At 47.0% G+C, this 26411-nt stretch overlaps 2 protein-coding genes and 1 long non-coding RNA gene across 9 annotated transcripts; 2 read left to right on the top strand and 1 right to left on the bottom strand.

Moving 5' to 3' along the window:
* Positions 1 to 440: 440 nt before the first annotated feature.
* LOC121590359 (serine/arginine repetitive matrix protein 2-like) lies at positions 441 to 20611 on the bottom strand. The gene is made up of 8 exons (XM_041909964.1): positions 20501 to 20611; positions 18647 to 20407; positions 12022 to 12894; positions 3149 to 3207; positions 2671 to 3062; positions 2312 to 2472; positions 2015 to 2217; positions 441 to 1911 (listed from the first exon to the last, which is right to left on the bottom strand). The coding sequence occupies exons 2-8, from the start codon at positions 20354 to 20356 to the stop codon at positions 1884 to 1886; spliced, it is 3426 nt and encodes a 1141-aa protein (XP_041765898.1). The 5' UTR covers positions 20357 to 20407; positions 20501 to 20611; the 3' UTR covers positions 441 to 1883.
* Positions 16192 to 17889, top strand: LOC121588023. Of its 2 annotated transcripts, XR_006004146.1 has the most exons (5): positions 16192 to 16282; positions 16401 to 16815; positions 17042 to 17104; positions 17224 to 17267; positions 17366 to 17889. It is a non-coding gene; the product is annotated as an uncharacterized LOC121588023 (long non-coding RNA). The 2 variants fall into 2 exon arrangements; XR_006004145.1 differs by having other exon boundaries at positions 17224 to 17889.
* A 286-nt stretch (positions 20612 to 20897) lies between the features above and the next one.
* Positions 20898 to 26286, top strand: LOC121588021 (probable protein phosphatase 2C T23F11.1). Of its 6 annotated transcripts, XM_041905505.1 has the most exons (4): positions 20898 to 20955; positions 21016 to 21179; positions 21819 to 22287; positions 22996 to 26286. In XM_041905505.1, exon 4 carries the CDS (start codon positions 23060 to 23062, stop codon positions 24419 to 24421), a length of 1362 nt encoding a protein of 453 aa, XP_041761439.1. In that variant the 5' UTR covers positions 20898 to 20955; positions 21016 to 21179; positions 21819 to 22287; positions 22996 to 23059; the 3' UTR covers positions 24422 to 26286. The 6 variants fall into 6 exon arrangements, with proteins under 6 accessions (XP_041761439.1, XP_041761436.1, XP_041761435.1 ...); XM_041905502.1 differs by having other exon boundaries at positions 20910 to 21116; XM_041905501.1 differs by having other exon boundaries at positions 20910 to 21179.
* The last annotated feature ends 125 nt before the right edge of the window (positions 26287 to 26411 follow it).

Raw genomic sequence — 26411 nt, 5'->3', positions numbered from 1 at the left:
TAATTGTGTTACAAAGATTTTAAGGATAATATAAGGGACAACTTTCTATCATCTTAGTTCTTAGTTTCTTTCAAAAAGTAATCCCAAAACACACAAACACACTCACTTATAACATTTAAAGAAACAAAATATATTCATTCTTACATTCCTACAGCAATTAGATGCGCGTGACAGCGATAAGAGAATATATGGTAAAAACTATGTTACAGTAAAAATTTGGGGTAAGTTTTGCAAAAACGAAACAAATTACATATTCGATATAAAAAAAAAGCTCTCGGGCACATATCTTATCACCTAGAAGTATGTTTTACATTGAAAACGGACGCGAAAACAAAGAAACATACAGCAGAAAAACACAATTGTACTTATTAATCGATTGCGTTTAGCACGAGAGTATGTAGTTTACGCTTTACGAACGGCTTGTTCTGTGGTTTTTTTTGTTCTTCTCTCTCTCTCTATCAAACCCACCTGGCGATGGGGTTGTCTTTTGTAAATTATTGTGTAAAGTTTTCGTGCGAGAAAACTGTGCGCGACAAATGTTGATGCGTTGAAGTTTTGGTTTGCTGGTCCGAATGTTTTAACCGAATGTTAATGGTGAAAAACACGTGTGTGTATGCAACAACAATCTTCGCTCGCGTAAACGCTTTGATCGAACCTAGGCAAAACGCATTCTACCATGTTCGTGTGGGCGCCTGCACGCGGGCCGTGCTGTAAACTGTATCATAAAAGTAGAAACTAGCATAACCCATTTTAAACCAACAAACACACGTATTGTTTAAAAGAAAACCTGCCTCCGTCGTGCCCTTGTCCCCTTCGTCACACTGTTTCTTCTTACTCAATCTTTGCAAAGTTCATGTATCACACATTTCTGAATCAATGTAAGCTTACGCGCTCGTCTAATATAGTTATGTATATTTGTATATAGTGTAGAGCTTATGCAGTAAATTGTGTACGATAGATATTCATTCGATTAGCAAATAACGCCCGCCCAAATAACGTCTTCCTCTAGCAACAAGTAGATATTACCATTTGGGGAGAGAGTTGGCGATGGTGAACAAACCAAAACCTCCAAAAGCAAAACCTTATGAGTATCCAGGCGCCTATACCACATCCGCGCATCCTGTGTCCACTACACGGGACGGGATCCCTAGAGCTTCGCTGTCTGTGTACGCTACTGTAATCTTAGCTTTATCGCTAATTATGTATGCATGCATGTTATACACTTTAAATGTGAAAAAAATGGCAACGTAATACTAAACTTTATCTCGCGACGTCTCCTCTTTGCCCTAGCTAACGGTCTTTTTTTGTTTTGCGGTAAGCTAAAACCGGCTGATTCTACACATTCTACACCCCGCTTTTGCTGCTGGTGGCGGCTATAGCACATTAGTGGCAACAACAACAAACAAAAAAACCAATCACACAAACCAATAGACTGCCCGAATAGTCGGATTCAATAGGCGGAATTAATAATGCTGTGCCCTGTGCGAACGACAGCGCAAATTTTGGTCCATCGTGTCGCAACCGTAAACGTTCGACACACGTGTCTCGTTTGGTGTGCTTTTCGCAAAAAGACAACACAAAACCGCACGATTTGAGATGCAATGTAAGTGATGGAAACACGCGCTCGAACGAGAGTTCGACTGAAACAAAACGTTTGTAGCGAAAAGTTTAATTTGTTAAATCACGCTCTCAAATCATCAAACCCTTAAATTTAGAAAGGAAATAATAAAGATAAAGAACGTTATCCTAATTAGCATTCGGGTGGTGTACTGTGTAAACAAACTACTACTGTTATGCAGGGAGCACGTGAGCTAATGCTTCATTTATAGACGCACGCCCTCTGTGTCCCCGGTTGTGGTACCATCATCACTCGCGCGCGCACCTTACTTCGAAGCCAAAAACATAATTAATCTGCGGAGAGAAGAGAGGAAAGAAACGTGAGTCAACAGGCCGTTAGAATAGCAGCCCGCATACACGCACTACACGGGCCCAACAACCTCGAGGACACACTTACCGGAAATTGATTGCCTTCGCCGCGAGCAGCCTGTTACACTCGGCCGTGTCCGGCAGGGGCAGCAGCTTGAACGGGCTTTCCGTTTCCGTGTCGGCGAAATCGTGCTTGTAGATTTGCGTATCCACCTTAATGTCGGAGAATGGGCCACGCAGCACGAAGAAGTGCATCGGCAATGGGCTCGTTGTTTTCGACTTCAGTATGAGCTGGAAGGGCAAGAGAAGACAACGGCGTTACTAAGACCAAGATCACCAACACAACAAACAAAAAAACGGATACTTGACACGGATGCTTCCATACCTGATAGGTGATGTCGCGCTCACACGACTCGTGCGGATCGCGCTGGCTTTTGTTAATGATCGCCTTCACTACCCACTGATGGTTGAAGGCGGAAAAGCGACTCGTCTCGTAGTACAGACGATGGACGTACTCATCCGTTCGGTACGGTTTCAGCTGCAAATCTGCAAGATCAGACCAAGACAGAGAAAATAGCGAAAGCAAAAGGAAGAAAAAGAAGAAGAAAAACGCGTCATTTAACACAGTAGCACGCAGCATCAAACGTAGGAGACACATTGGCGATGATCCTCGCGTGCGGTTTTACAGGAGATCGACAGATGTTCGAATTGGGAGTTGGGAAAGGGAAGGGAAGGAGCATGTACCGTTAAAAATGATCTTCTCATAGCTCAGCAGATCGATCAGCGTGAGAAAGAGCTTCTTATCCTCGGCCGCCTTCGCATCGTGGGCCTGCAGCGCCACCATCACGTCCGCACCGGACTTGCGCGGATGGGCACAGTTGCCCTCGTGCGACGTCACCTCGTGGATGGGGCCGCGCCACTGGCAGCCGATGCGCGCGTACTTGCAATCGGTAGGCCGATCCTCGCACTCGGTCGACTCGTGGTAGTCGATCGATTTGTTCGGGAACTCCTTCGAGCAGTACTGGCATTCGGCCGGCAGCTCCGACACCGCCTTCTCGACCGCCAGGTTGCGCGACGAGTTGTTCTTGCTAATCTCGGTGCGGCAGTTCGGACAGGTCGCGTTCTGGTCGCGCAGCCTGGAGAATGAGGGAAGGAAATGCAATTTAGTTTTTAGGACCCAGTTTTGTTTTGTCCGCCAAAAACCCAACGGTTCGACACTTACCGTCCATCTGCCAGCAAATGGGTGAAGCATCCAGCACACATCAGATGTCCCATCGAGCACTGCAGGGTGGTGCAAGCGCGTGTTTGCGTTTGGGGCGGGTTGTGTGAGGTGGGAGAGAGAGGCAATGGGCCAAGATTCACACAGATTCAACAAAAATGAGGAAGGTAGAAGAGAAAAAGAAATAAAAGCAGAAACAATTCGATTAGCAAATCACTAACGATACCGGACACAGTCTTCGGGTGTTAACACCTGTAGAAAATTGGGTGGGAGAGGGAAAAACACCCACCCACCCTCTTGTTGAGTGGAGTGTGTTTTTATTTGCTTTTTTTTAATTTAAATTAGTCGTTGCGTACATCCTGAAATAGTTTAAAGTCAACAAAAACCCATGTTCCATACAAGTTTTGCGGAAGGAAACGACGCATACGCACGCGGGTTGAAGAAGAAACAAGAAAAAGAAAACCAAAAACGAAAAACTATAACATCTTAACCAACTGGTGAAAATACGGCCAATTATATACTATTTACGCATTTAACATAACATCGCTGCAATAAGAGAAGAGAAAGAGAGAAAGAGAGAAAAAAGTAGAAAACCCTGCAAAGTGTACGTAGAACGTTGATTATTTTTATGTTTTTTTGTATGTTTTTTTTATACATTTTGCGTCTGCTCACTATAAGAGAAAGACTAAAGCAATGAGAAAAAAAAACTCCCAATGTTTCAACCCTCCCTTGTAGCTGTTTTTTTAAATGATCATTTGGTCATCTAACAAGAACGGTGCATGTTTTGGTGAGCGACCCCACCAATTTTACGTATAAAATTAGCCGAAAGGACGATGTTTGATAATATTTTATGAAAACTCTCTCACACACACACAGACATACATATTTTATCAACAGTAAACATAGATTACGCATCGATAGCATTGCTAGTGTTCCCTACCATTACAACTCTATTTACAGAATAACAACGAGAGAAGATTCCCACAATTTTCACCCACATGTTCCCTCCCTTACAACCACAATCTGTTTTTGGTGTGGCCATGCCATGTGTGTTTGTGTGTGTTGTCCCTTTTTTCCCGCAAAATCTCCCAAAATTCACACACACACACACAGGTACACCACGATCTTCTTATCTCAAAACAACACACGCAAACCTGTGGGGGGAAAAAGAAAAAGAAAGAAAAAGGAAAAGACAACTGGATTAAATTTGTTTGGTTTTAAGTTTTGTTGCTGTTGTTGTTGTAGAGCAACGGTCCCATAATTTAGCCCCCGTCGAAGTGTAGATGTGACCCCACATTAGAAACTAATAGGTAGCAGGCAGCACCACCACCATCACCAAGGAACTAGGCTGGAGGCTTCGTAAGCCTCCAAACGTAATTTCCCTTGTTTTCCCGCAGGGTGTGCCGCTACCTTTGCTATGTTCTGGTGTGTATATCTGGTTGTTACCTACGGTCGAGGCGGAAAGCGAGGGAACCCAACGAGATACGATACACGATTGTGGAAGATGATGCGCTGCTGCTGGTGGACGGACAGGGGGGGGCGGACAGAGATGTAATTTCTCAAACAAGAACCACGCTTTCTGTTTTTTTAACTGCCAGACCAGAGAGGACAAATCCCGTTCCTTCAATTCGGACGTGTGTATGTGCACTCAGAACGCAGCTTGGGTGGACCGAAAACCGAAAAACACACTAAATGAGGAGGAGGAGGAAGGGGGAGAGAGAGTGAGGAGCGGGAGGGGGTGATGGTAAAGCGAAATGTTTTTTTTTTGGTTTGAAAAAGAAAACAAGTCACGGTTTCTGGTTGGTTTTTGTTTTGCATCGGCCAACACTCTGGCCACGTTGTTCAAGTTTGTCGTTTATTTTTACTCTTTTTCTTCGCCAGTTTTGTTATTTTTGTTTTCGTTTTGCACTTCGTTACACAGAAGTGTTACAGATCTTTTATAATCTTGTGCACTATTGTTTTTGGTTTCAGTTTTTTTTTGTTTTTGTTTTTTTTTGTATTCTTTTTTTGGCATTTTGATTTTCCACTTCCCGTTTCTTTTTTTGTTTTTGTCGCAATTATATAAAGACACACTATACAAACCACTTATTACATTCCCTTAGTATACTCTCGTTCCTAGTTGTTCTAGCAAAGCAACGTTCTTGAAGACTCGCTACTAAAACTATGTCGATGGTTGGCTTTAGTAACTCTAAAATTACTTGCAAACACGTATTACATTCTATTAACGACGCGCTACCCTACATATTGCTTTAGTATAAGGTATAAAGATTAGTATAAAGTCAAGGAACTAAGTATTGCATCCTGCACAGAATAATACAGATAAAGACACCGAAATAAATACATATTCTACACGGTCGTGGGCGAGCTATTGCAGTAAAATCATTCGCACTGTAGCTTTTCCCTATTCTTTTTCGTTTATGTTTTTTTTCTGATTACACTCAAGTTGATCTCAATCACGATCGCTCTCTCTCTCTATCTCTCTCTCTATCTCTATCTCTCTAATCGCTCAAATAAATTAAATATCACTCCTTCATATGCCACACTAAGCTAAACTTCTGCAGCCTGTTTCTACCTGGTGCTGGTGCTGCTCCTGCTGTTGTAACTGTTGCTGCTGCTGCTGCTGCTGCTGCTTCTAACAACCATTTTGGCACTGGTATATACAAACACTGTAATATTGCATCACTATCATATATATATCACAACGAGCCTCCTTTGGCACTTTGGCCCCGCACACAGCATCATATTGTAATACCTTTCCCTACGCACACATCTAAGTAGTCGCACAGTCTCAAACACGCACGCACACACACTCGCATCCAAACACACATGTACTCATCATTCGCCCAATATATCAGAATTGCCACCCAACCCCAGTTGGAACCAATTGTCTATTTTACTTTTAAAAAAACACACAAACGCACACTAATACAACAGTCACAATATGCCCTTCCGGCAATGTAAGCCCAGCAACAATGACAAAGGACACACAGAAACACCCACAAAAGTACCCCCCCCCCCCTCATGGATATACGCACACCGAGCAGGGGTTGAAATTCAACACCAACCTACCAACAATGGGGCAGAGCAGTTTCCCCCTCAAATAACTGGGTGGGAAAAAACAACAACACCACCAAGGGCACAAAGATAGCTTTCCGAGCAGTCGATGATCCAACACGGCGTTGTTCGACAACCCGCACAGTAGGGCAAACACAACCCAACCAAGTGACCTTGACTGTTCCACTTGAACAGATGCGCGGCGATCAAGTAGGCGACGCTGGTGTGGAATGATGCGCTCGGGATGCGCGAGATTATCATCTCCAAAACCGCCACATCCGACCCGAGGGAGATGAGTTTGTTGCTTTGTTGAGGTGGTGGTCCATCCATTAACAACTTCTCGCGCATCTCGCGATGAGATGGGCCTCAGCGCTTGGTGGGGGGTGGTTTTTGGGAAGAGGATTTCAAGTACGCGCTCACCCCGCACCGTTAACGGTCAGTGAAATCTGACGCATAGCACTTCATCGCATGCGAACATCAATAGGAATAGTAGGCATGGGATTTGATTCTACGTTTACCTTAACATTCTTCGCGCTCCATCAACTGGGAACGGCTTTTACAATGTTCCAAGAGAATTGATGGAAAAAAGAGCTATTTATAAAGGGGTTTCGTTAATTGCAGGTAGTTCCTGTACGCATCAGACAATGTACAAGGCTTTTCAGTAGGGTGATTCTTCAATCGAATCACCCATATTTCTACATTTATTAGATTGGGTTGGGTAAACCCTCTTACGAGCATCTCCAGAACACCTATCTTTTCACAGATGCCCGTGTGTGCGTGTGTGTGTGTTTTTTACTATTATCAATTAAAGTGAAACAACGATGTTGCATCCCCAGCGGTGCATCTAAACCCCGTTGCCCGGGGCAATCAATGAGCAGCCGTGCAGCCGATCGAACTCCAATGGTGCTGCAGTCCAATTACCGCAAACGAACTCAACCGAATTGTTGGAGCATCGGGTAGGCAAACATTACCCATAGCGGAAGTGCAAATGTACCTAGGAATGGGTAGTATACACAACAACACCCAGACAGTGTTGTGTTTGGGCTGCGAAGACACACACCCAGACAGGCACGATTCTAATAATAGAGTAGAAGGAAAATCCCTTGCGTTTGAGTGTTTTTTTTAGATGTTTCATTCACGGTTCGTTGCTGTTCTCCGAAGATGGTATTCTAGTACCAAATGGTTTTGGATTCTCGGTACCACAGAGCTCATACGATACTTCCCCCGCACGGCGTACTGCTGGTACGACTTTGCAACCATTGGGCGTACAGAAACTCGGCCCATATGCGCAAGAGCTCTGTTGGCTCGAGCTGACATTAGCGTTTTTGTCGCATTTGTCGGATCTATATGTTTGATTCTATTTTGGAACAAATAGTAATGGAACCTCCGGATATGAAGCAGAAGAGCAGGCCATTGGAATAATGTGGTATGCCGAGGCATCTCCATATTGAGCCAGTAAGTTCCTCCAGTTGGTAATGGGGAGAAGAGAGGCTAGCTACAACATAATTGCATGAACAAAAGTAGATCAATCCATCAATCTCCAGGCGGGTACGTCTGACTGTCTGGATGGTGTTTGTGGTGCGAAAAAAAAAAGCGGGTCAGTACCATCCGGTTGTATCAGTTGGACAAGCTGCATCTGAACATGTGCTGAATCGCTTTGAACTGCTGCGATGGAAAGTTTTGTAAACCAGTTCAGTTTATTGCATAGGAGCGGGAGCTAGTAGAGAGCTAGCCAATTGCGCTGTTGCCCTTGCTGTTTGCTGCAAAGTTCTTTCCGAACGCGTCATCATTGTAGACACAAACACACACACACACACACACACGCGCAAAGCACTCTAATGCTGACCACTCCAAGGCCCCAAGGTATAGGCAGCTCCAATACAATTCCACATGGCCAACCGTCTCTCTCTCTCTCTCTCTCTCTCTCTCTCTCTCTCTCTCTCACACACACACATACATATTCTTTTTGCTTTCATGCTGCTCTGCTCTCTTGTCCCCAGATGGAAGAACCGTTTGGCCGATATGATGCTCGAATCAGCTGTTCAGAGTAAAAGGGAAGGAGGCCAATGTACTAAACACAAGCACGCACACACATCCACACAAACACCAGAGCTAGTTCGTGCCTTTTTGTTCGTAAGGGTGTGTTGTGTGTTGGTGTTGTGAGCGGCCTACTGCGCAGCTGTGCGAAAAACGCACACCGAGTTTACCCCAACCGATGGAGGGTGGGGTGGCTTGCTTTGATGGCCTCCAAATATGCTCCCCCACCATCACGAGGGCTTTCACTGGTGGCCCTCTTTCGTGGTCACATTTGAGAGAGCTTTAGAGCCTACAACCACACCGAGAGAGAGAGAGAGAGAGAGAAGGGTTTTATAAAGAGGAATCGCTTCTCAACCGTCCATTTTGCTCGTTTTGCACTTGTCCTCCCAACAACAACACCACACAAAGGGAGTTGTACAACTCGCCAAGGGTTCTTTGCCCAAAACAACACAAATACCAATGCGTACAGCACACAGTACGCATGCATGCATGATGTTACAGCAATGGTTGATGTTGTGAAGAGAACATCCGACAAAACAGGGGGATTCCGTTGCTGGTTCTCCGCCATCGTACGATCAGCTGTGTTATGCTACACACACGGTCAATGCTACAACACTGTGTGTGTGTGTGTGTGTGTGTGTGTGTGTGTGTGTGTGTGTGTGTGTGTGTGTGTGTGTGTGTGTGTGTGTGTGTGTGTGTGTGTGTGTGTGTGTGTGTGTGATGTGGTGAGGTGTGTCGGAGAGGCAGATAATTTGTCCGAACTTTGATCCTCGGTCCTGCTTCCGATCGCTCCGCTAGTGACGCCATTTTGATCGCCAGCCCGTCCATGTCGCCATTTCGAGCCAAAAGCCAAATGTGCCTACAACGTACGTATGCTAAGCAACTCCACAACTTGGGCTTGGTTGAGAAAAAATGAATGGAAGCAGCCACAAACACACACACACACACGCCTACACGGCCCCGAAGTCACGATAGACAGCAACAACCAAGGCAACGCGTCCTTGGGCAGGGATTTGCTTAGCAAGATGCAACGATCGCTTTGTCGCTTTTAAAGTAATATTTGTATGTTAAATTTTAAAATTTTGCAACCAGTTCACCCCATTGTAAGAATCGTTTCCGAAAGGCGAGAGCGAAGGACAGTCAATTACGGGGTACACGGGGGAGAGCATTTGGTGACGACATTTTGTACACAGCAACTCGGGCAACGCGAGGGGTTGTTGTGAAGGGGTGGTGGGAGCAAAATACAAAATCCGCACCGCCGTCCAACACCCTCACAACTCGGCCTGGGCGATCTGGGCAAAGGCGAAACCAACCAACCATTCTCACCACCCATTTGTGCGCATGTGCTCGGCATTGATTTCTTCGCTCTTGCTGCTGCTGCTGCTGCTGCTGCTGCTGCGGGAAAGGAAAAATGCCTGCACGCGCGTTAAAAATAGTCCCTTGAAGAGGGCACAACAGTGCAACATAATTGTACAAGGCTTGCGATATTTGAAAGAAGCTTGTTTTTGACATGCGTTAAACCATATCTATGCTGAAACCCTTCAACTGTACAGCAAGCCCTTCATATAATAAACACTGTAGCCTTGGCTGTATATTGACACCATTTTTAGTCCCAAAAATAAACACCTACAAGGCCTACGGGCATACGGTAAGGTGGACACTTTTGCCGACTCCTTATTTGTGGAACCTCCTTTTCTCCCTCCGGACCTAAATAGCAGAAGCAAATACCCCCAACACTCGCAACGAGCAACCTAGCAACAATCGATCATGATGGCACGTTTGCCTTTGCGCCTTGGGCCACCACCACCACCGTCATCATTTCGCCACAACAATTAGAAAGTGGCATCGAATCTCGAAACACGCGATCTTCTGCGGCCGCGCGCAGAAAAGGCCAGTTGATCGATCAGCCGTTGCGGAAGGAAACCCTCGCAGCAGTTTTCCCCATTTTACCACCATTTTTCGATGAAAGTTTAGCAGCACCACACTCCAATGAACCCGCGGAAAACGGTGTCAGTGTTCCGGGTCGGGTTGCAAAGCTCGCGTGTAGAGGGCAACTCCGTTTTAAATCCATTTTTAAACCAGATAGAATTGCGTAGATCACAAGCGATCAGGCTTGCGGTGAATCATTTTATTCTTTACTGTAACATATCATCATCAAGTCTTTACCTTCCATTATAACTGATGCTAAGTTTATTTTCCCAAATGCCCATATCCACATGCCAATCCATTAAAATACTAAAATACTTTATTTTAAAAAAAAAGAACAAAATTCAAAACATTTCCAATTCATCCACCTCATTATCCCACCGTTCGTGCAGCTGTGGAGACTGCAGCAAAGCATAAACACACACACACCAAAAACCATTTACGCCGCTCGTCTGGCATTGCAGTAGCTGGTTTTGGCACTAAATTTAAACACATACGGTAGCAGCAACAGCAGCAGCACGTGTACTGTACAGATGTGCCACATGTGCGCCACAGGGCCACACCACCACAAGTTGCACACCCCAACTTTGCCCTGTTTTCATTGATCGTCCCAGCAAAACGTCGGTATAGGTATGAGCGAAACAAAAGGAAGATATTTATAGGAAATTTTGAAGAGAAAAATTTTGGAACAATTTGAGCTTTTTATACGCAAAAGACGATCACTTCATGCTGAGGAAAGGCACTTTACCATTACAATTTACTGTCCATTCCCACTAGTAATTATTTAATTGAAATGTGTTTGCTGTCGTTGTTGATTCAAATTACTATTAGGAACGTTTATAAAGCAAATCGCTTCACAGCAATTTTGCTAATTTCCTAGTGCTGTACTTATTTTAAAATTGCACTAGTACACTGAACACCTGAAAAGAAACATAAATACAGGGGGGAGGGGGGAGAAGACGGAGGGGAAAAAATGACGGCGCAACATTTTGGTACAGCGGAAAAGAAAGTATCACCCAACTTTTGCCCAGAAGGTAAGAGGAAAAATAGATTTCTATTTAATTTTGTTTTTTTTTCAAAGAAAGGGTCAACAACGGCAGGAGAAAAGTAACCAAAAACGTTTTCTAGAAGCAGCTAACAGTGGTAAATAGTAGAAAGCATAAAACAACAGATAGTGTGGAAATTGAAAAGAAAAACTGCCAATAGTTTTAAGCAAAAGAAAACAGCAACAATAATAAAACGACATAAGAAGTGTATCGTAAAGTAAGATAAATTATATCAAAACGAAAAAGATAACAGAAAATGGAAAAAAAACCAACTACCAAATATAAAAAAAAGCAAATAAAAGGAAAACAATGGAGCAGAAAACTATCCCTAGGTTTCCACGGAAGGAACCTAAAACCGTCAAAACGTTTATCAAAGTCACGCTAGGGGAACCGGAAATGTGAACCGGAAAGGGAAGGGATGTTTTTTTTTCAAAAATAAAGAACGAAAGCAACAAAAAAAAAACATTTGCCCAACGACAGTAAGTAGATAACATAGGGCAGGAGGGGGAAAAATGGAAGATTTGTTAACTGCATATGTTTTTTTTGTTTTGGGTTCTGCCTTGTTTAACTTTTGCACGACACCAAAACACGGCCAGGAAAAGGAGCAGAAACGGCAAAAGCATTTGCGAAGGAGCGATAAGGCTGGATGGATGGGTGGTGGGTAGAGGAAGTAGCGGATGTAAGGGGCATCATGTTTTGGTTGGCGCTCCAGGGCACGTTGTCGATAAGGTAAAATATGATATGCAAGGGTTTGTTTTTCACTTCGTTGTTTTCTTCTTCTAATAAAACAAAAAAGGCTCTTTTGAAATTTACCTGATACATGGCGGTCCGGGGCAGATCGAGACAGACGGCACAGCACAGTATGCCGCCGAGGCGCAGCTCCAGCTTTTCGACCTTCGCGTTCGGTTTGTCGCCCTTCTTCTTGCGCTTCGCCTCCGGCTCGCCGCAGTCGTCCGCCGGGTCGGCCGGGCGGCCGTGGACGGAGCGGCTGGCCGGCGCCTGCTGCTGCTTCACCAGCTCGAGCGGCCGAACGGGCAGCTGCACGGGCCGGGCAGCGGCCGAGTTTGTGCCGAGCGATGGTGCCGCCGCCGACGACGAGGATGGGGACGGTGTGGCGGACAGTGTGATAAGGGTGGGCGGCAATGGGTCACCGGCAGCGACGGTGGAAGGGCCACCGGTCGGCAGCTGTGAGCTAACGGCCGGCGTACCGGACGACGACACGGCCGAGGATGAGGAAGGTGCCGAAGAGGAGGGGGAGGGGGAGGAAGAGGACGACGGTTGTTGTTGTTGCTGCTGCTGGACACGATGCTGAGCGATGAGCATCTGGTTGAGCAGCAGATCGGACGCCAAGCTCGACTGGCGGGCGGAGGACGTGCCGGTGGTGGTAGCACTGACCGAGATCAGCACGGTCGGGGTGGTGGTGGTGGTGCCGCCCGGGGCCGGTTCGAGCGTGCCGGACGGTGCGGCCCCGGACCCGGATGACGTGGCCACATTCGAGGACGAGGAAGAGGACGAGGAGGAGGAGGCAGAAGATGACGAGGAGGAGGAGGAGGAGGAGGACGAGGAGGAGGAGCTGGAGCTTCCCGAGTCGCCCGCCATCGCGTTTATCACGTTCAGGTTCATCAAGTGGCCCGCACTGGCCGTGGGCGTTTCCACCAAACTATCTGCCATAATGTCTGCGAAGGGCTATAAACCGCAAGGAAATCTGATCCGGTTGGGGAGAGGGGCGGGGGGGGGGAGTGGGTATGGGGGAACTTGAGGGTCGGTCAAAGACGGTGGTCACCGTACGGAAAGAAGGCTTCACAAAATAGTTTTCACCACCAGCGAAATACGACACACTGACACGCGCACTCACTCACACACTTCCCGTCTGGAACTGTCCCTCTTCCAACGATGGCTGCTACGATGGAAATGTTCTTTTCACTTCACACCACTAAAAACCACTGTTTCCCTTGTTTTGTTCGCACTGCACAACTTTGTGGGTGAAATATGTTTGCTGCGCCGTTTTGATGCCCTTACACACAACAACGGTGACGTTTTGAGCGACACATTGAGGGTGTCTTCGAGGAGATGGGGCACGCTAAAAGGGTTAAGATAGAACGATGGAAGAAAATGAGGATTAATATTGTCTGCCTCTCCGTGTCGCTGCTGTTGCTCCTGCTTTTTCTAACTAGGTTATGTTGGAGTGTTCTGCTTTATTGGGGACGAAAGCAGCAAAACACTGGAGCCAAAAACCCCTTAGAACAACCCTCTCAATTTCCGTCCATCCAAGTAGGAGTCGATTTTTCCAGCTCCAGCCTGCTTTGTTCTTTGTTCTTGGTTGTTTTGTGGCGTTCCGCCGCCACCCTTCTTAAGAATCCCTTTTCCGGGGGGACAGGGGGGAGTGGCACACTCGCGAGCACACGGAACATTGGCCCTCACACTCACGCACGCGCGCCACGGCCCCATGGTATTTATCTGGCTCGGCATACCTCGACAGAAATGTATTTTCGCAAAAGGGAGCACCCGAAAGAACCTATTATTTTACTCAATGAGGGTGGGGGGGGGGGGGGGGGGTAGGCATACTGCAATCGCGTAACCTATACCAACGCAACCATCGACACCTTTCGAACCCTAGAACGGATGAGGCGTTGGAATGGGAAGAAGGAAATAGGCCTCACAACAGCCCAAAAAGTGTATTCAAATTGCATGATAAGAACATCTATACTTCTATCTGCATCTATACTTCTCACAACACAAAGAAAATTGAGAAAACCTGGTGTAAAAAAATCACACATACACACGTAAACACGCGCACACACTCTAACGTTTCTAGCTCTAGTGCCGCCCCACTATCGTACGGCACGCACACATCGACGAAATACGCTCGATGCACACTGATGCAATAATAGTGAGTAGAAGAATGCAACACAGGAAGAGTGCGCGCAGGTAAAAGGGGGTTAGAATTCAATGCTCCAAACTTGGTACTGCACTTGGTTGCCCAACGGCTGTGACTTTACTTGCAACAAACAAGGGATTGGGAAAAGGGGTGGGAGGATGGGATGAAAAATGGTGTTTGTTTTTCCTTGTGCCAGCAAACCCACCAATCAGTAAAAACAAGATAAATTCGTCTTAGGAAACACACACACAGGGTTGGGGAAGAAAGTTTACCGAGCCACACAGAGCTGCACACAAGCTGTACACACAGAGACACAGAGAGAACGCAGAACTGAGACGCGTGCACACGACTGCACTCGCTGAGTTCACGGAGTCGAATGGCGGTGTTGTTTTTATTCATTCGCTGTCGTGTGCCCCCCGTGCGACGGCAGACTGCTCGACCTGCTCGATGAATATCGAGCGCCCAGGCGACAAACCTTAACAAAGCAGCTTAACAGTGCAGCAAGGCCGCTGGGGTTGGGTAGGATTGAATCAGAATTTTAATTTATGATTAAAATAGATGGCGATTTGAAATTTAACCAAATAACTGGCTTTTTCATGTGGTTTTGCTGCATTGAGTGGAAAAACGGGCAAGCTGTTTAGCCGTCCTCATTATTTTCTTATCATCTGTTGCTTGAACAAGGCTCATCAAATTACTGCAGGGCGGTCCGTTCAGTGTACAGGTGGTCCCTGAGATACACGGTTAATGGGGACCGAAAACGACCGCAAAATATCGTGTATCTCGAAATTCCGCTTATGTCGAATCTCGTTAATTCCTGCCTAAATATCACTATTTTTTGTGTAATTTTTAACCTTTTGAAATGGTATTTAACATTCGATCAAAAGGGAAATTATTTGGAATTTGAGAAATGATGTGTCAAATCAGTACAATTTGCTCAAAGAACTTTCAAATTTAGAAAATTGCGTATCTTCGAATCCTCCTATAAGAGCTACCGTGTACCTCGGGGACTACCTGTACTTTGGTAAATTCTTATTTGTCCCCAGCCATCATGGTGACCATCTTGTCCTCGGACAAAAATTTGAACCGTGTTATCAAATGAAAGCACATGCTCAGTACATCTATTTGTCAGACCATGGAGGCATTTTTGCATATTTTTTATCAGGAAGAAAGTCTGTGAAAGCTGAGAAACTTTGCTAATCGTGTTGCATATTTTTTGTCAGATAATTTGATTTTTATTTTATAAATATCAACTTCATTTCCCTTCGATCTCTCGTTTACTTGCTTATTTTATGCTGAATTGAATGAACCCTAACACCTTTCGAGCAGTTTCTATCGCTTCGACCGTTCATCCGGCGTTGGCTGGGTTGAGATTCTTGTGCCCAGCGCAGTCGGCCAGCCATTTTAGCTATTTATTTTTATTGCCTTCCTCCCTTTCCGCTTCCTCTACTCAACCAACTCTTCTGCTCTCGTGGTTTTTCTTTGTTTTCATATTCACAACATGACGTGATGCAGGAGGGTTTGGGTCTGGTGTTTGTCATCCGTTTCTTCGGTCACACCAATGCATTGGACAGTTTCAAATCAATATTATGTAATTCCCTAACGATAAGCGTCTCACGCGTTGACTGGTAAACAGTGAACATTATAAAACAGATGATCGGCATTCTTTGCATGCTTGCAAGCGATCGTTTGCAAACACAGCTGTATTATTTTGATTCTATGAAATTCCCTACTTTCTCTCTCTTTCGCTTTCGCTCCAATCAAGCGTTGTTAAACGGCAGAATGGTTCTAATGACTTTTAAAATGTGGTTTTCTTTGGTGAGAGTTTTTCTGTGTTATGGATGTTCCAGAACAAACCACCACCACCACTCCGCTCGCTGTACCAGTTTGCCCGAGCTCGATCAACTGGAACGCAATTAAAGTGTACAATCGCATAACAACAAAGCACCACTACCTACACACGCACAGCTACACGGGCCACATATACACACACACTCACACAGGCACGGGCCCACCCCAATATCCTGAGTCCGCAGTAGGCTGTGTATGTGTGTGTGTGTGTGCGGTGTGTAGTTGTTGGTGTCTTTTCGGGGGTTGAGAATCAAGGCTGCTGATGTGTCTCCGTCATTGGCCATTTTAAGCGAGCAAACAATGAAACTGGATTGATTTTGAAACCAAAGAAAAACATTGGACAGTATGGTATAGGTTTTCGGGCTTTTTATCAGAAAGCTTGCGTCTCATACCAACACGATTGACGCGATGACAAAAAATGCTATACATATATATGTTTTTACCTTATCTTCACCATCCTAAGCAGCTCCGACGGTCGTGTAAAGTTTTGTCGAAACCAACCATCTGGCCTTGACACCCTCCTGTGTGTGGGGTGTGTGAAAACAAACCGATTTCAAGCTTGGTATTTCATCCGAAAATACCAACTTTCCTCGCTTCGTGGCATAAATTTGTTCCCAGCTTCAAAAAACCACACCATCCCTGCCGTGCTGTGCTGCATGCGTATTCGATGCTGCTGGTGGTGGTGGTGCTGCTGCTCATGATGATACAATGGAGGGTGAACGAGCCTGTTTGCTCTTTGTTTTCCTGCCCTCTCGCTCCGGTCTGCGCGCAGAAGGAAAGAGATGAAACGAAAACAACCCGCTTGTGCTTGAGGGTGCTTGGATTTGCCCGTGCGCAGAGCAGCATGCTGCCAGTGAAAAGCAACGTGCGTGTGTGTGTGGGTAAGTGTGAACATCGGAAGGAATGGTTGGCTGGCGGGCGGGAGGGGTATTGCGTATCAATGTTTTACGGCGATGTTGTTGGGGCTTTGTTTACTTCCTCCTCATCTTCTTCTTCTTCTTCTTTTTTTGCTTTCTTTTTATGAACGACGTCATCATGCTGAGTGATGAAAATGATGATGTTACAAATTAATGTGAATCATTAAAACCGAAAACATACACACTCAAGCTGGTCGTACCTATACAGACAAATTAGTGAACTTTAAGGGATGATTCTTCAAGGGGATGAAAGGTATTTGGCAAGTGCCACGTCATTGAAACAGCTGATGAAGAACACAACACACACTGGACTATATCTATCTCTTTTTCTCCTTCTTTCTCTTCCCATCACGCTGCCCATGTGTGAGTAAGTGACGATGAGGGTTCGTATCGTGTATGCTGGGCATGTTGCGATGGTAATGCTGATTCCACACAAACCCGTTTTCGTCGTATCGTGTTCCGGTTCTGTTTGCATGGAATAGAGTAATTTTAATCTCTCGATGTTTCTTCCAAGGCCTAACCAGCGAGAGTTGCCCAACCCGGACACACAGAAGAAGAGCCATTTTACTGTTCTGCTGTTGCTCCAAATGTTATCAATCCATGCGTAATGCGACGGTGTGCCCCTACTAATGCGAAATACCGCACATTATGAATAGGTTTATTTGACCTAAATAACACTTGAAGCAAGCAATATTTTCGAGATTAAATATGTTTTAGTTTTCAGAAATTTAAAGTATTTTACATGTTATGAACTGATTGCGACCAAATACAGTTAAAATGAAAAATATTAGGAAAAGAAAGACATGCTATGTAGAAACATAAAATAGTCGGTAAATGCGATGAATTTTATGATCCCGAAGTGCATCCAACAACCATCAGCTGCAAGGTGGAAACAAAACATCAACAATTCCCTATGCAACCACAAAGGGTTGCCCATCACCGTAGTGTTGGTGTGTGTGTGTGCGCGTATTCCGACGTGTGTGATAGAGAACGCACAGCAACGGGTAGAAAAGGAAGACACACGAGAATAACAAAAATAAAGCAAATCTGGCAACAGGGCAAATCCGAGGTCCATTGGTTTTATCTCCTGCGAGGAATTAAGGGATGAACATAGCATAGGAACATTATAAGAGGCGAATTAGGCCAATTGACTCAAAGTCTCTAAAAATATATACATTATATATATATATATATATATATATATATATATATATATATATATATATATATATATATATATATATATATATATATATATATATATATATATATATATATATATATATATATAAATTGGAACATTGAATGCCATTATCAAATATTTGTACCTTATGCTTTTTTTTTACAGAGACTGGGAATGTGTACCTTAATGTAACTGTTTTTATTTTTCTTTCACTTATCATCAAGCGAACGTAGCGATACGTCCTTATGTTAGGTTCATAAGACTCAAGAGAGATTTATTTGAAAATATTTGACGAATCGTACGTATGATGTCACCTCGCGAATGCTGCGGTAAATCGGTACTAATACAATGAACTAATCCTGGACAAACACAATGCACAATATGTCGGCGGACACAGTCATAGGAAAGGAAAGTAGTAAGAGAAAGGATAGAATACGCAACACCGATCGAAAGTGTTCCCGCGCGTTGCTGGAGCTGTGTATCATTATTGGATGCTTTTAAAAATGTAAAATGTAAATTGCCCGGGGCGCGACCAACGTACATCCAGCTCTCGCATATTCTTGGCGTACCGTGGATGCCCGTCCCTGCACCTAAATGAACCGTGTCCCATTACGGAGAGTTGGAAATGTCCATGTTGTCGGATTTCTCCGTTGTCGGGCTGGCGGTTTTCTCCCGCGGTGTCGTTGGAGCGGCCGGTGCCGCGACTGCGCCACCGGATGAAGAAGATGACGAGGAGGAGCTGGAGCCACCGACACCATCACCGCCCCCGTCGCCTGTACCGGATGCTTGGGTAGGCGACGAGACCGACTGCTTGCCGGTGCTGGCCGCATCATCCTCCACACCGACCACGCTTCCACCTGCATCCATTCGCTCCTCCGCGTCGTAGTCGCGGCTGACCGTTTCTTCCAGGATCTTTTTCAACCTCTTGTCCGACGGGGTGCGGCTGCGACGCTTGGACGATGATTTCGTGACCACCTCCTTGGTGCGGCTTGCCCGGCTCCGGGACGTCGAACGCTTGGCGCTCGCCGAACGGGAACGCGAGCGGCGGCGCCGTTCCTCCTTGTTGCGATGGGACTTCTTGCGGTCGCGGCTACGATCGCGACGCTCGCGCGAACGGGACCGCTTCTTCGAGCGCGAACGCGACCGACGAATGCGCGACGTACGTTCGCGCGAACGCGTGCGGCTGCGGCGGCGGGAGCGGGAACGTTTGCGGCGGTCCCGGGAGCGCGAACGCTTCGAGCGCGACCGCGAGCGCTTGCTGCGCGAGGGCGAACGTTTCGATTTCGAGCGCGAGCGCTTGCTCCGCGACGGGGACCGCCGGGAGCGGGAACGCTTCGAGCGGCTGCGGGAGCGCTTCCGCGACCGGGACCGTTTGCTGCGCGACTTGGAGCGTTTGCGCGAACGGGACCGGGTGCGACGTTCCTTCGAGCGGGACCGCGAACGGGACCGGCGCCGGCTGCCGCTCTTGTCCTTCGGGTATATGGCGACCACCGGGTCCATGTTCGATATCTGGTGATGGGCCTCCTTCACGATCGTCATCGCTTCCTCGATTTCCTTCTGGGCCGCCTCGTTGCTCTTCGCCTCCGGCTTCACGATCGGCTGCGTCGAATGGTGCACGTTCAGCCGGTAGCCCCGGAACTCGGTGCCGTGCATCTTGAGCGCGTTGATGATGTTGCGCTGGTCGCAAAACTCGAGCAGCGCCAGCTTGCTGCGCTCGTTCTCCGCGTACCGGGCGTACTTGATCTCGCCCGCCGGCTTGAAGTGGTCCATCAGCTCCTCCAGCCGCCAGTCCGAGCGCACGTCCAGAATGAGTATGGTGCGGCGCGTTTCCTCGATCTTTTTCGCGTCGAAGTTCACCGGCAGCGGCGGATACTCGGGCAGTCCGTTCTCTTCCAGCTTCGGGTCGATCGTCTTTACCACCTGGTTCGGTATCATGCCGTCGATGCGGTTCACCACCTCCGGCGGCAGCTTGGACGGCACGTTGAAGCTGTGCAGCCCCGGCACGAGCGTCCCGTTGGCGGCCATCTCGAGCGCCTTGTACTCGTCGGGGATGACGCCGTTCGCGACCGGGATCACGATGACGGCCCGATCGATGAACACCGTGTTGGTTAGGTGCTGGGCGACCGCTACGCAGCTGCTCTCGAAGTACTTCACGTAGCAGATGCGTGACACCACCGGGCAGGACACATCCCGTATGGTCGGGTAGAGGCGAATCTCGTCAATTTTCCCCACCGTCCCGAGGAACGTTTGCATCTGATCCTTGGTGGCCTGCGGGGCAATGTTGGTGATTTGCACCACCTTCGTACCTGAGCCGCCGGCCATTACGGTCGAACGAAACCGCGTCGCTAGGACGCGCTCTTTCGTACCGACTTTCTGCGAAAGGCAACGATTGGGGAAGGAAAACTTTACTACCACCGCATGAAATGGGTCACAGTTAACACTATGCAGCAGGGTTAGAGTACTTACATGGAAGATTAACAGCAGAAAATAAGTATTTTTGTGGATTCCGGACTCTTCCCAAACGTGAAAATTTTCTGACAAGCTGTGTAGTGATGGTCACCTGCGTCGAGAGCGGACAGCTCCATCGTGTGTGTGTGCGCAAAGTGAGTGAAAGCTATCCGCTCCGGAAGCATGTGGAACAGTTTGCAAAACTGAGAGATTATTTAATTTGAATTCTTTGCTCGATTTTCTTTCTTTTAATACTGCATAGGTAACGAAAAAATGTTTTACAATTAAAATCAAAATGTTGATGCGTAAAAAGTTTTTTTAATTTCTTCAGATTTTGAAATTCTCTGCATTTCGGATTGCTTGTTTTCCAAGACGCCATTTGTCAAACTGGGCGAAATGACAGTACCTCTCTTGCAAGCGATTTGGTAAACAGAGTGAAAAAAAACACTTCCCTCAACGATCTACGAAAGCAAGTAATGTCGGAAAAAGGTCTCTCGGTTTGCAGCACTACATAACAAAAACAACCCTTACAGAATCGGCCAACAGTCTGCCAAGATAACGGGCGTGATAATCAATCGAAAAAAGGATTATTGTGCGAGTGGAAACGCTGCCGTATGTGTGTGTGTATGGATGTGTGAGTACGGTTGCTGTGAAAAGGTCGAACTTTGCAGGTTTCCTGTTGATTCACCGCAACTTGGTGAGGCTCGCTGCTGATAAGAAAGGTGGATGTGGATAGTCCCGTATCTTTATCACCTGTGATTGGTTTCGTTTCTGTGAAAAAATTCACGCATTATTTTTGCTCATTAAATCGTTGCGATTAGCTGCCCACTAGCAGTGGTGGTGGTCATTGGCATGCTGATGCGTTTTGCGTGTATGTTTATTTGTAATCGCAGCAGGCTTGTGTGCGATAGACCGCAGCAATCGCTCATGCCCAGAGCACCGAAATAGCATCTTCGTAACACCGCCGCGAGGAGTGTGCTTGTGTGGGTCGGTTGGCGTTATCAGTTCGTCGTTCAGCCGTGCCAATCGCAGGTTGTTGCAGTGGTTTGATTGAGGATTGAATTATCGTTGCCATTAAATGAACGATCCGGCGAACCCGCTGGCTCAATGGGGGGAAAAGTGCTCTGTTGATACCCTCAAGGAACACAAGAAAGCAGTAGCGTTTGCGTTACAAACACAGAAACAAGAAACAAAAAACAAACAATCACCAACACCGGTTACGAAAAAGTGGACCGATTTGTTAACATTCATTAGCAATATTGCACTGTTGTTTCAACATGTTCGATCTTATTGATGGTACTCATCTTGCTTTTTCTTTCTTTCCCATTTCGAACAGAACCTTAATGAAGGGGGTGGTAGCCTAACCCAACACAACTGCAGTGCACTACATCATCGGCAACAACTCTAGTTTATACTACTACCATCGACATCGTCACGGTCAATCTTCATCATCAGCGGACATAATCGTACGTGCATCACGTGTTTACATTAGCACAACCCAGAAAAGAGAGAGAGAGAGAGAGAGAGAGAGAGAGAGAGAGAGAGAGAGAGAGAGAGAGAGAGAGAGAGAAAAACAACCCTTGAAGCAGGATCATATCTCTGATTTGGAATGCAACGAACTCACATACATTGATGATTGATTATCCGTCGTCGTTGTCGTTGTCGTCTACCTGTCCAAAGCCTTTAGTCTGACAAAGAAACTTACAGCACCACGCAGCATTCTGTGGCGGTTTTCCCGTACGCCGTTGTCGCCATCGGTTGACCCCGTGTACAAATTGTGCACAAGAGTATAGGAGAGCTTTTTGGTGAGTATTTTTAGTTGCAAGCCAAACCAAAAAAGAAAAAAAAAGAATACTAATACCAATCACGCCAATGTTTGGCAATGGCAGCCGGCGACAATTTTCCGATCGAAGCCGATGATGCGTTGCGTATTGCCGCAAACAGTGGGTTGTTTTGAATGCGCTTATAGCGAGAGGGAGAAGTGTGTGTTGGTGTGTTTTGCGTGTTACAACATTAACGATGGCTTTAAGCAGGACGTAAAACAGCAGATTGTTTGGTGTTTTGCACAAGCACAGGAGTATGTTTGCACTTGCTGTTGTGCTACATTATCAACCAAACCGAGCGACATCATTGAGCAGTAATTGCGTGAGCTAATTAAGCTAATAAGACGAGTATGCAAAAAACTTGCATCTAGACAGTGGAAGAAGTGGCCGCTCGCCCATGCGACAAACGATTAGCACGCCTTGCCGTTCGCTTCCTTTATCTCGCTTAGTCACACGAATAGATTACGTTTATCTGCGTAACGGTGTGCTTATCGATTCATTTACTTCGATCGGACTCTTTGTTTGATTGTAGAAAAAAGTATCCAAAAGAAGCGCTTTTCGTGCAGCTATTCCTTCGGGAACAGTTCCAATTTACGATTTCACTCCACTTGTCCACAGTTTGCTATAAAGGACATACAATCACAGAACTTAACTAACGCAACATTTTGTTTTCTACTGTTTTTTTTTCAGACGTTGAAAAGGAATTTTTAACTCAAGTTTGACAACCACACACACACACGCCCACAGTACCAACATGGGACAGTCACTGTCGGAGCCGGAAACCTCCAAGCAGTCGGCATTTTGCCAGAACGACTACTACAAGGTCGGCTCGAGCTGCATGCAGGGCTGGCGGATGCACATGGAGGACTCGCACACGCACATACTCTCCCTGCCCGACGATCCCGGGACGTCCTTCTTTGCCGTGTACGATGGGCACGGGGGCGCCAAGGTGGCCGAGTACGCGGGCAAGCATCTGCACAAGTACGTAACCCGCCGGCCAGAGTACGCGAACGACGTGAAGTATGCGCTGCAGCAGGGATTTCTCGACCTGGACGAAGCGATGCTGAACAACGAAGCGCTACGCGAACAGATGTCCGGCTCGACGGCAGTGGTCGTGCTGATCAAGGACAACCGGCTCTATTGCGCAAATGCGGGCGATTCGCGTGCGATCGCCTGCGTCGACGGGCGGCTGGATGTGCTGTCGTTCGATCACAAACCGACGAACGAAAAGGAGCGGGAGCGGATAAGCAGTGCGGGCGGATACGTAGAGTACAACCGGGTCAATGGCTACCTGGCCCTGTCGCGTGCGCTCGGCGACTTTGGGCTGAAGCGCAACAAGCAGATCGAGGCGAAGGAGCAGATGGTGACCGCGTACCCGGACGTGGAGGAGCGGGAAGTGTCGGAGGGCTGGGACTTTCTGGTGATCGCTTGCGACGGCATCTGGGACGTGCTGTCCAGCCAGGCCGTGCTCGAGTTCGTGCAGGAGGAAATTGCTCAAGGCATCTATCCGCAGCAGATCTGCGAGAATCTGATGATGCGCTGCCTGGCGCCCGACTGCCAGATGGGCGGCATCGGGGGCGACAACATGACGGTGATTGTGGTGTGCTTTCTGCACGGCCAGCCGTACGAGGAGCTTGTCAATCGGTGCAAGGAGGCGGTTGCTAAGCGACAGGAGCAGCGGAGGAAGCGCCGCAGCCATTCGAACCGATCGCACGAAGGGCCGGTAGGGGAGGAGGAACCGGAGCACCAGCAGGACACATCCAGAAGCCACAGCTCGGCCACGCTAGCGTCGGAGGAAGGGACGAGCCCCCGGCGGGGAAAGGCAGGCAATGGCCGGCTGGAGGATGATTCGTCCGGCAGCGAAAGTGAACGGTCGGAGGATGTGCACACGCCTGCGCTGGTCGTGGAGCCGCCCGGTGCCAGTGCGAATGGGAGTGATGGGGCGGCGCGGGACGACGCACCCAGCAATGGTGGCGAACAACCGGCGCCGGTGAAGCCGTCATCGTCAGCCTCCGCACCCGAAAAAGCGCGCGACACAAAGAACAAACAGACGGAACAATCGGACAGTAATAACGAAAGTGCAGAAGAAAGCAGCGAAGAGATGGATCTGAAGTAGGCTGCGAGTTGAGTGAGTGTGGGAGAGTGAGCTGTATGCAGCGCCAACCGTGAAGCACGCTAAAGCCGCCGTGAACGGGATGTGAAATTATTTGCGTTGTATTCAGTTTTAACACACACACACACACGGGAGTGTCCGGATTTTTGATAGTGGTGGTGACATTTTCTCTTCGTACATCTTGCGTTAATGCGTAAAGTAACCAAAAAGGGGAAAAAACTCCGTGTTGTTTTTTTTTTGGTTCCGCGTGAAAGTGCGACTCTCGACAGTAGTAATGCGACTATGTTGAGTCTAGTTTTAATGGTGTTAGTTTAAACTATTTTCTATCCCACTGAACACTGTTTTAGAGGGACAGAGAGAGAGAAAGAGAGAGAAAGAGAGAGAGATAAAGGAACGAAGGGGTTGGAAAACTCTTTTCATAGGGATACTAATACTAGCAGTCTGTAGGTTTCGGTTTTAATTCTGCTACGTTTACTTCGGTGGACTTTTTACTTTTACAATTTTACCGTTTAGAACAGCGCTTTACTGTTTTGTTTTAAATGTTCTGTAATTTGCAAAAGACGATCCTTGTTTTTCGTACTGCATTCTTAGAAAAGGTTCGTTCAGTTCAGTTTTAGGCAAATTTGATCTAGCTTTCGATTTCGTTCGAAACGATTATAGAACAAACGTTGGAGCGATATTAGTGCAAAATGGAGATTATACATTAACTACGCTTACAGAAAATCAAACAAAGTAACGAGAAACTAAAACCCAGGATCAAATGATGGACGTGTTGCGGAGGGAAAAGGCACGCACGCAACGACACAGGGACGGGCCGGAGCGGTCTATTTAAGACCGGTCCATCCTACAAAACAAGTCACCCCAGTCCCTCCTGTGCGTTAAACTACCAAAGTGGTGCGTGGTGCGCGCAGCAATAGCGTTGATAATATAGCTTACCCGCATAGCCGCCCTACCCCCGCTATTTGTAACTCTGATACGCTTTTTTTAGTCAAACATACAAAACTATACTGCGCGAAGCACTAAACCATCCTAGCATCATCCTTGCCTTTCAAGCCATACTCGAGGGCCGGTAGCCACACTAACTAAACGACTAAAGCTAGAGAGAGGAAGAGAGTGGGAGAAACACATGCTATAAGATACTGTGGCTACACAATCGCTACTATTTCACTGAGTTTGCTGGTACGCGATCATCCGCCAGCCAGTTATAAGCCGGGGCCTGGCTGTTCCTGTACATAGGCTAAACGTGTGTGTTTGTTTTTTTTTTTTTTGTACAAAACAAAAGTGAGAGAAAACCCTACAAACAAACCAACTTTTCTAAAGCAACTAATGTAGCGTCTAAGCGACAGTAACAACAGCTCTAACTGAAATCACGGCAGTGCACTCAACTGCACCACCCTGCAGGTCCTGCCTTTCCGTGGACCGTCAGTCGGGGATGGGAACTAGGTTAGGAACTTACGTACCAGTGCTTCCACGCGGCTCTGTCTAGCAAAACGTGACCGTACACACACACACAGACATACACACACACACACACACACACACACACACATACATACACACTCCGGGATCAGCAGGTGTGTCCCGAAAGATTTCGCGACAAACGATACTACATTGACGACAGTGTGCTATTCCGTTGTTCTTCTGGCCTAAAGAGGACGCCGTCGATCTCAAACCAAAGAAGACGACAGGGAGCAACAAAACCAAACGAAACTAGTAGAACCATACCCATCGGGGCCACGGAGAATTGGGAGAGGGGGTATGATCCTCACTGCATCCCCTCCCGTTTTCTCCACCCTCGATACCGCGTGTAAGTGCTGCCACGGTGCAACGGTCCTTTTGGCAAGTGGGCGGCAAAATGGGGCAGAAAGTATATCACTAATCGATTCGATGGGATGAAGTGCATACGAACTGACGGTAACAGCATCGACACACACACACACACCCACAGTTCTACATTGTACACAACTCTATCCTAACTCGTCGATGGGATAAA

The sequence above is a fragment of the Anopheles merus genome, chromosome 2R (assembly GCF_017562075.2).
Source record: "Anopheles merus strain MAF chromosome 2R, AmerM5.1, whole genome shotgun sequence".
Classification (NCBI taxonomy): domain Eukaryota; kingdom Metazoa; phylum Arthropoda; class Insecta; order Diptera; family Culicidae; genus Anopheles; species Anopheles merus.
The sequence above is the reverse complement of the archived record's forward strand: the minus strand, read 5'-3'. Positions and strand labels throughout refer to the sequence as shown.

Coding starts and splice junctions, on each gene's coding strand:
- LOC121590359 (XM_041909964.1), bottom strand. CDS start 20,356: ATGGCCGGCGGCTCAGGTACGAAGGTGGTGCAAATCACCAACATTGCC. Junction 2,473..2,670: donor TGAGAAGATCATTTTTAACG/GTACATGCTCCT, acceptor CTGATCTTGCAG/ATTTGCAGCTGAAACCGTAC. Junction 1,912..2,014: donor GCGAAGGCAATCAATTTCCG/GTAAGTGTGTCC, acceptor TTCTCTCCGCAG/ATTAATTATGTTTTTGGCTT.
- LOC121588021 (XM_041905505.1), top strand. CDS start 23,060: ATGGGACAGTCACTGTCGGAGCCGGAAACCTCCAAGCAGTCGGCATTT.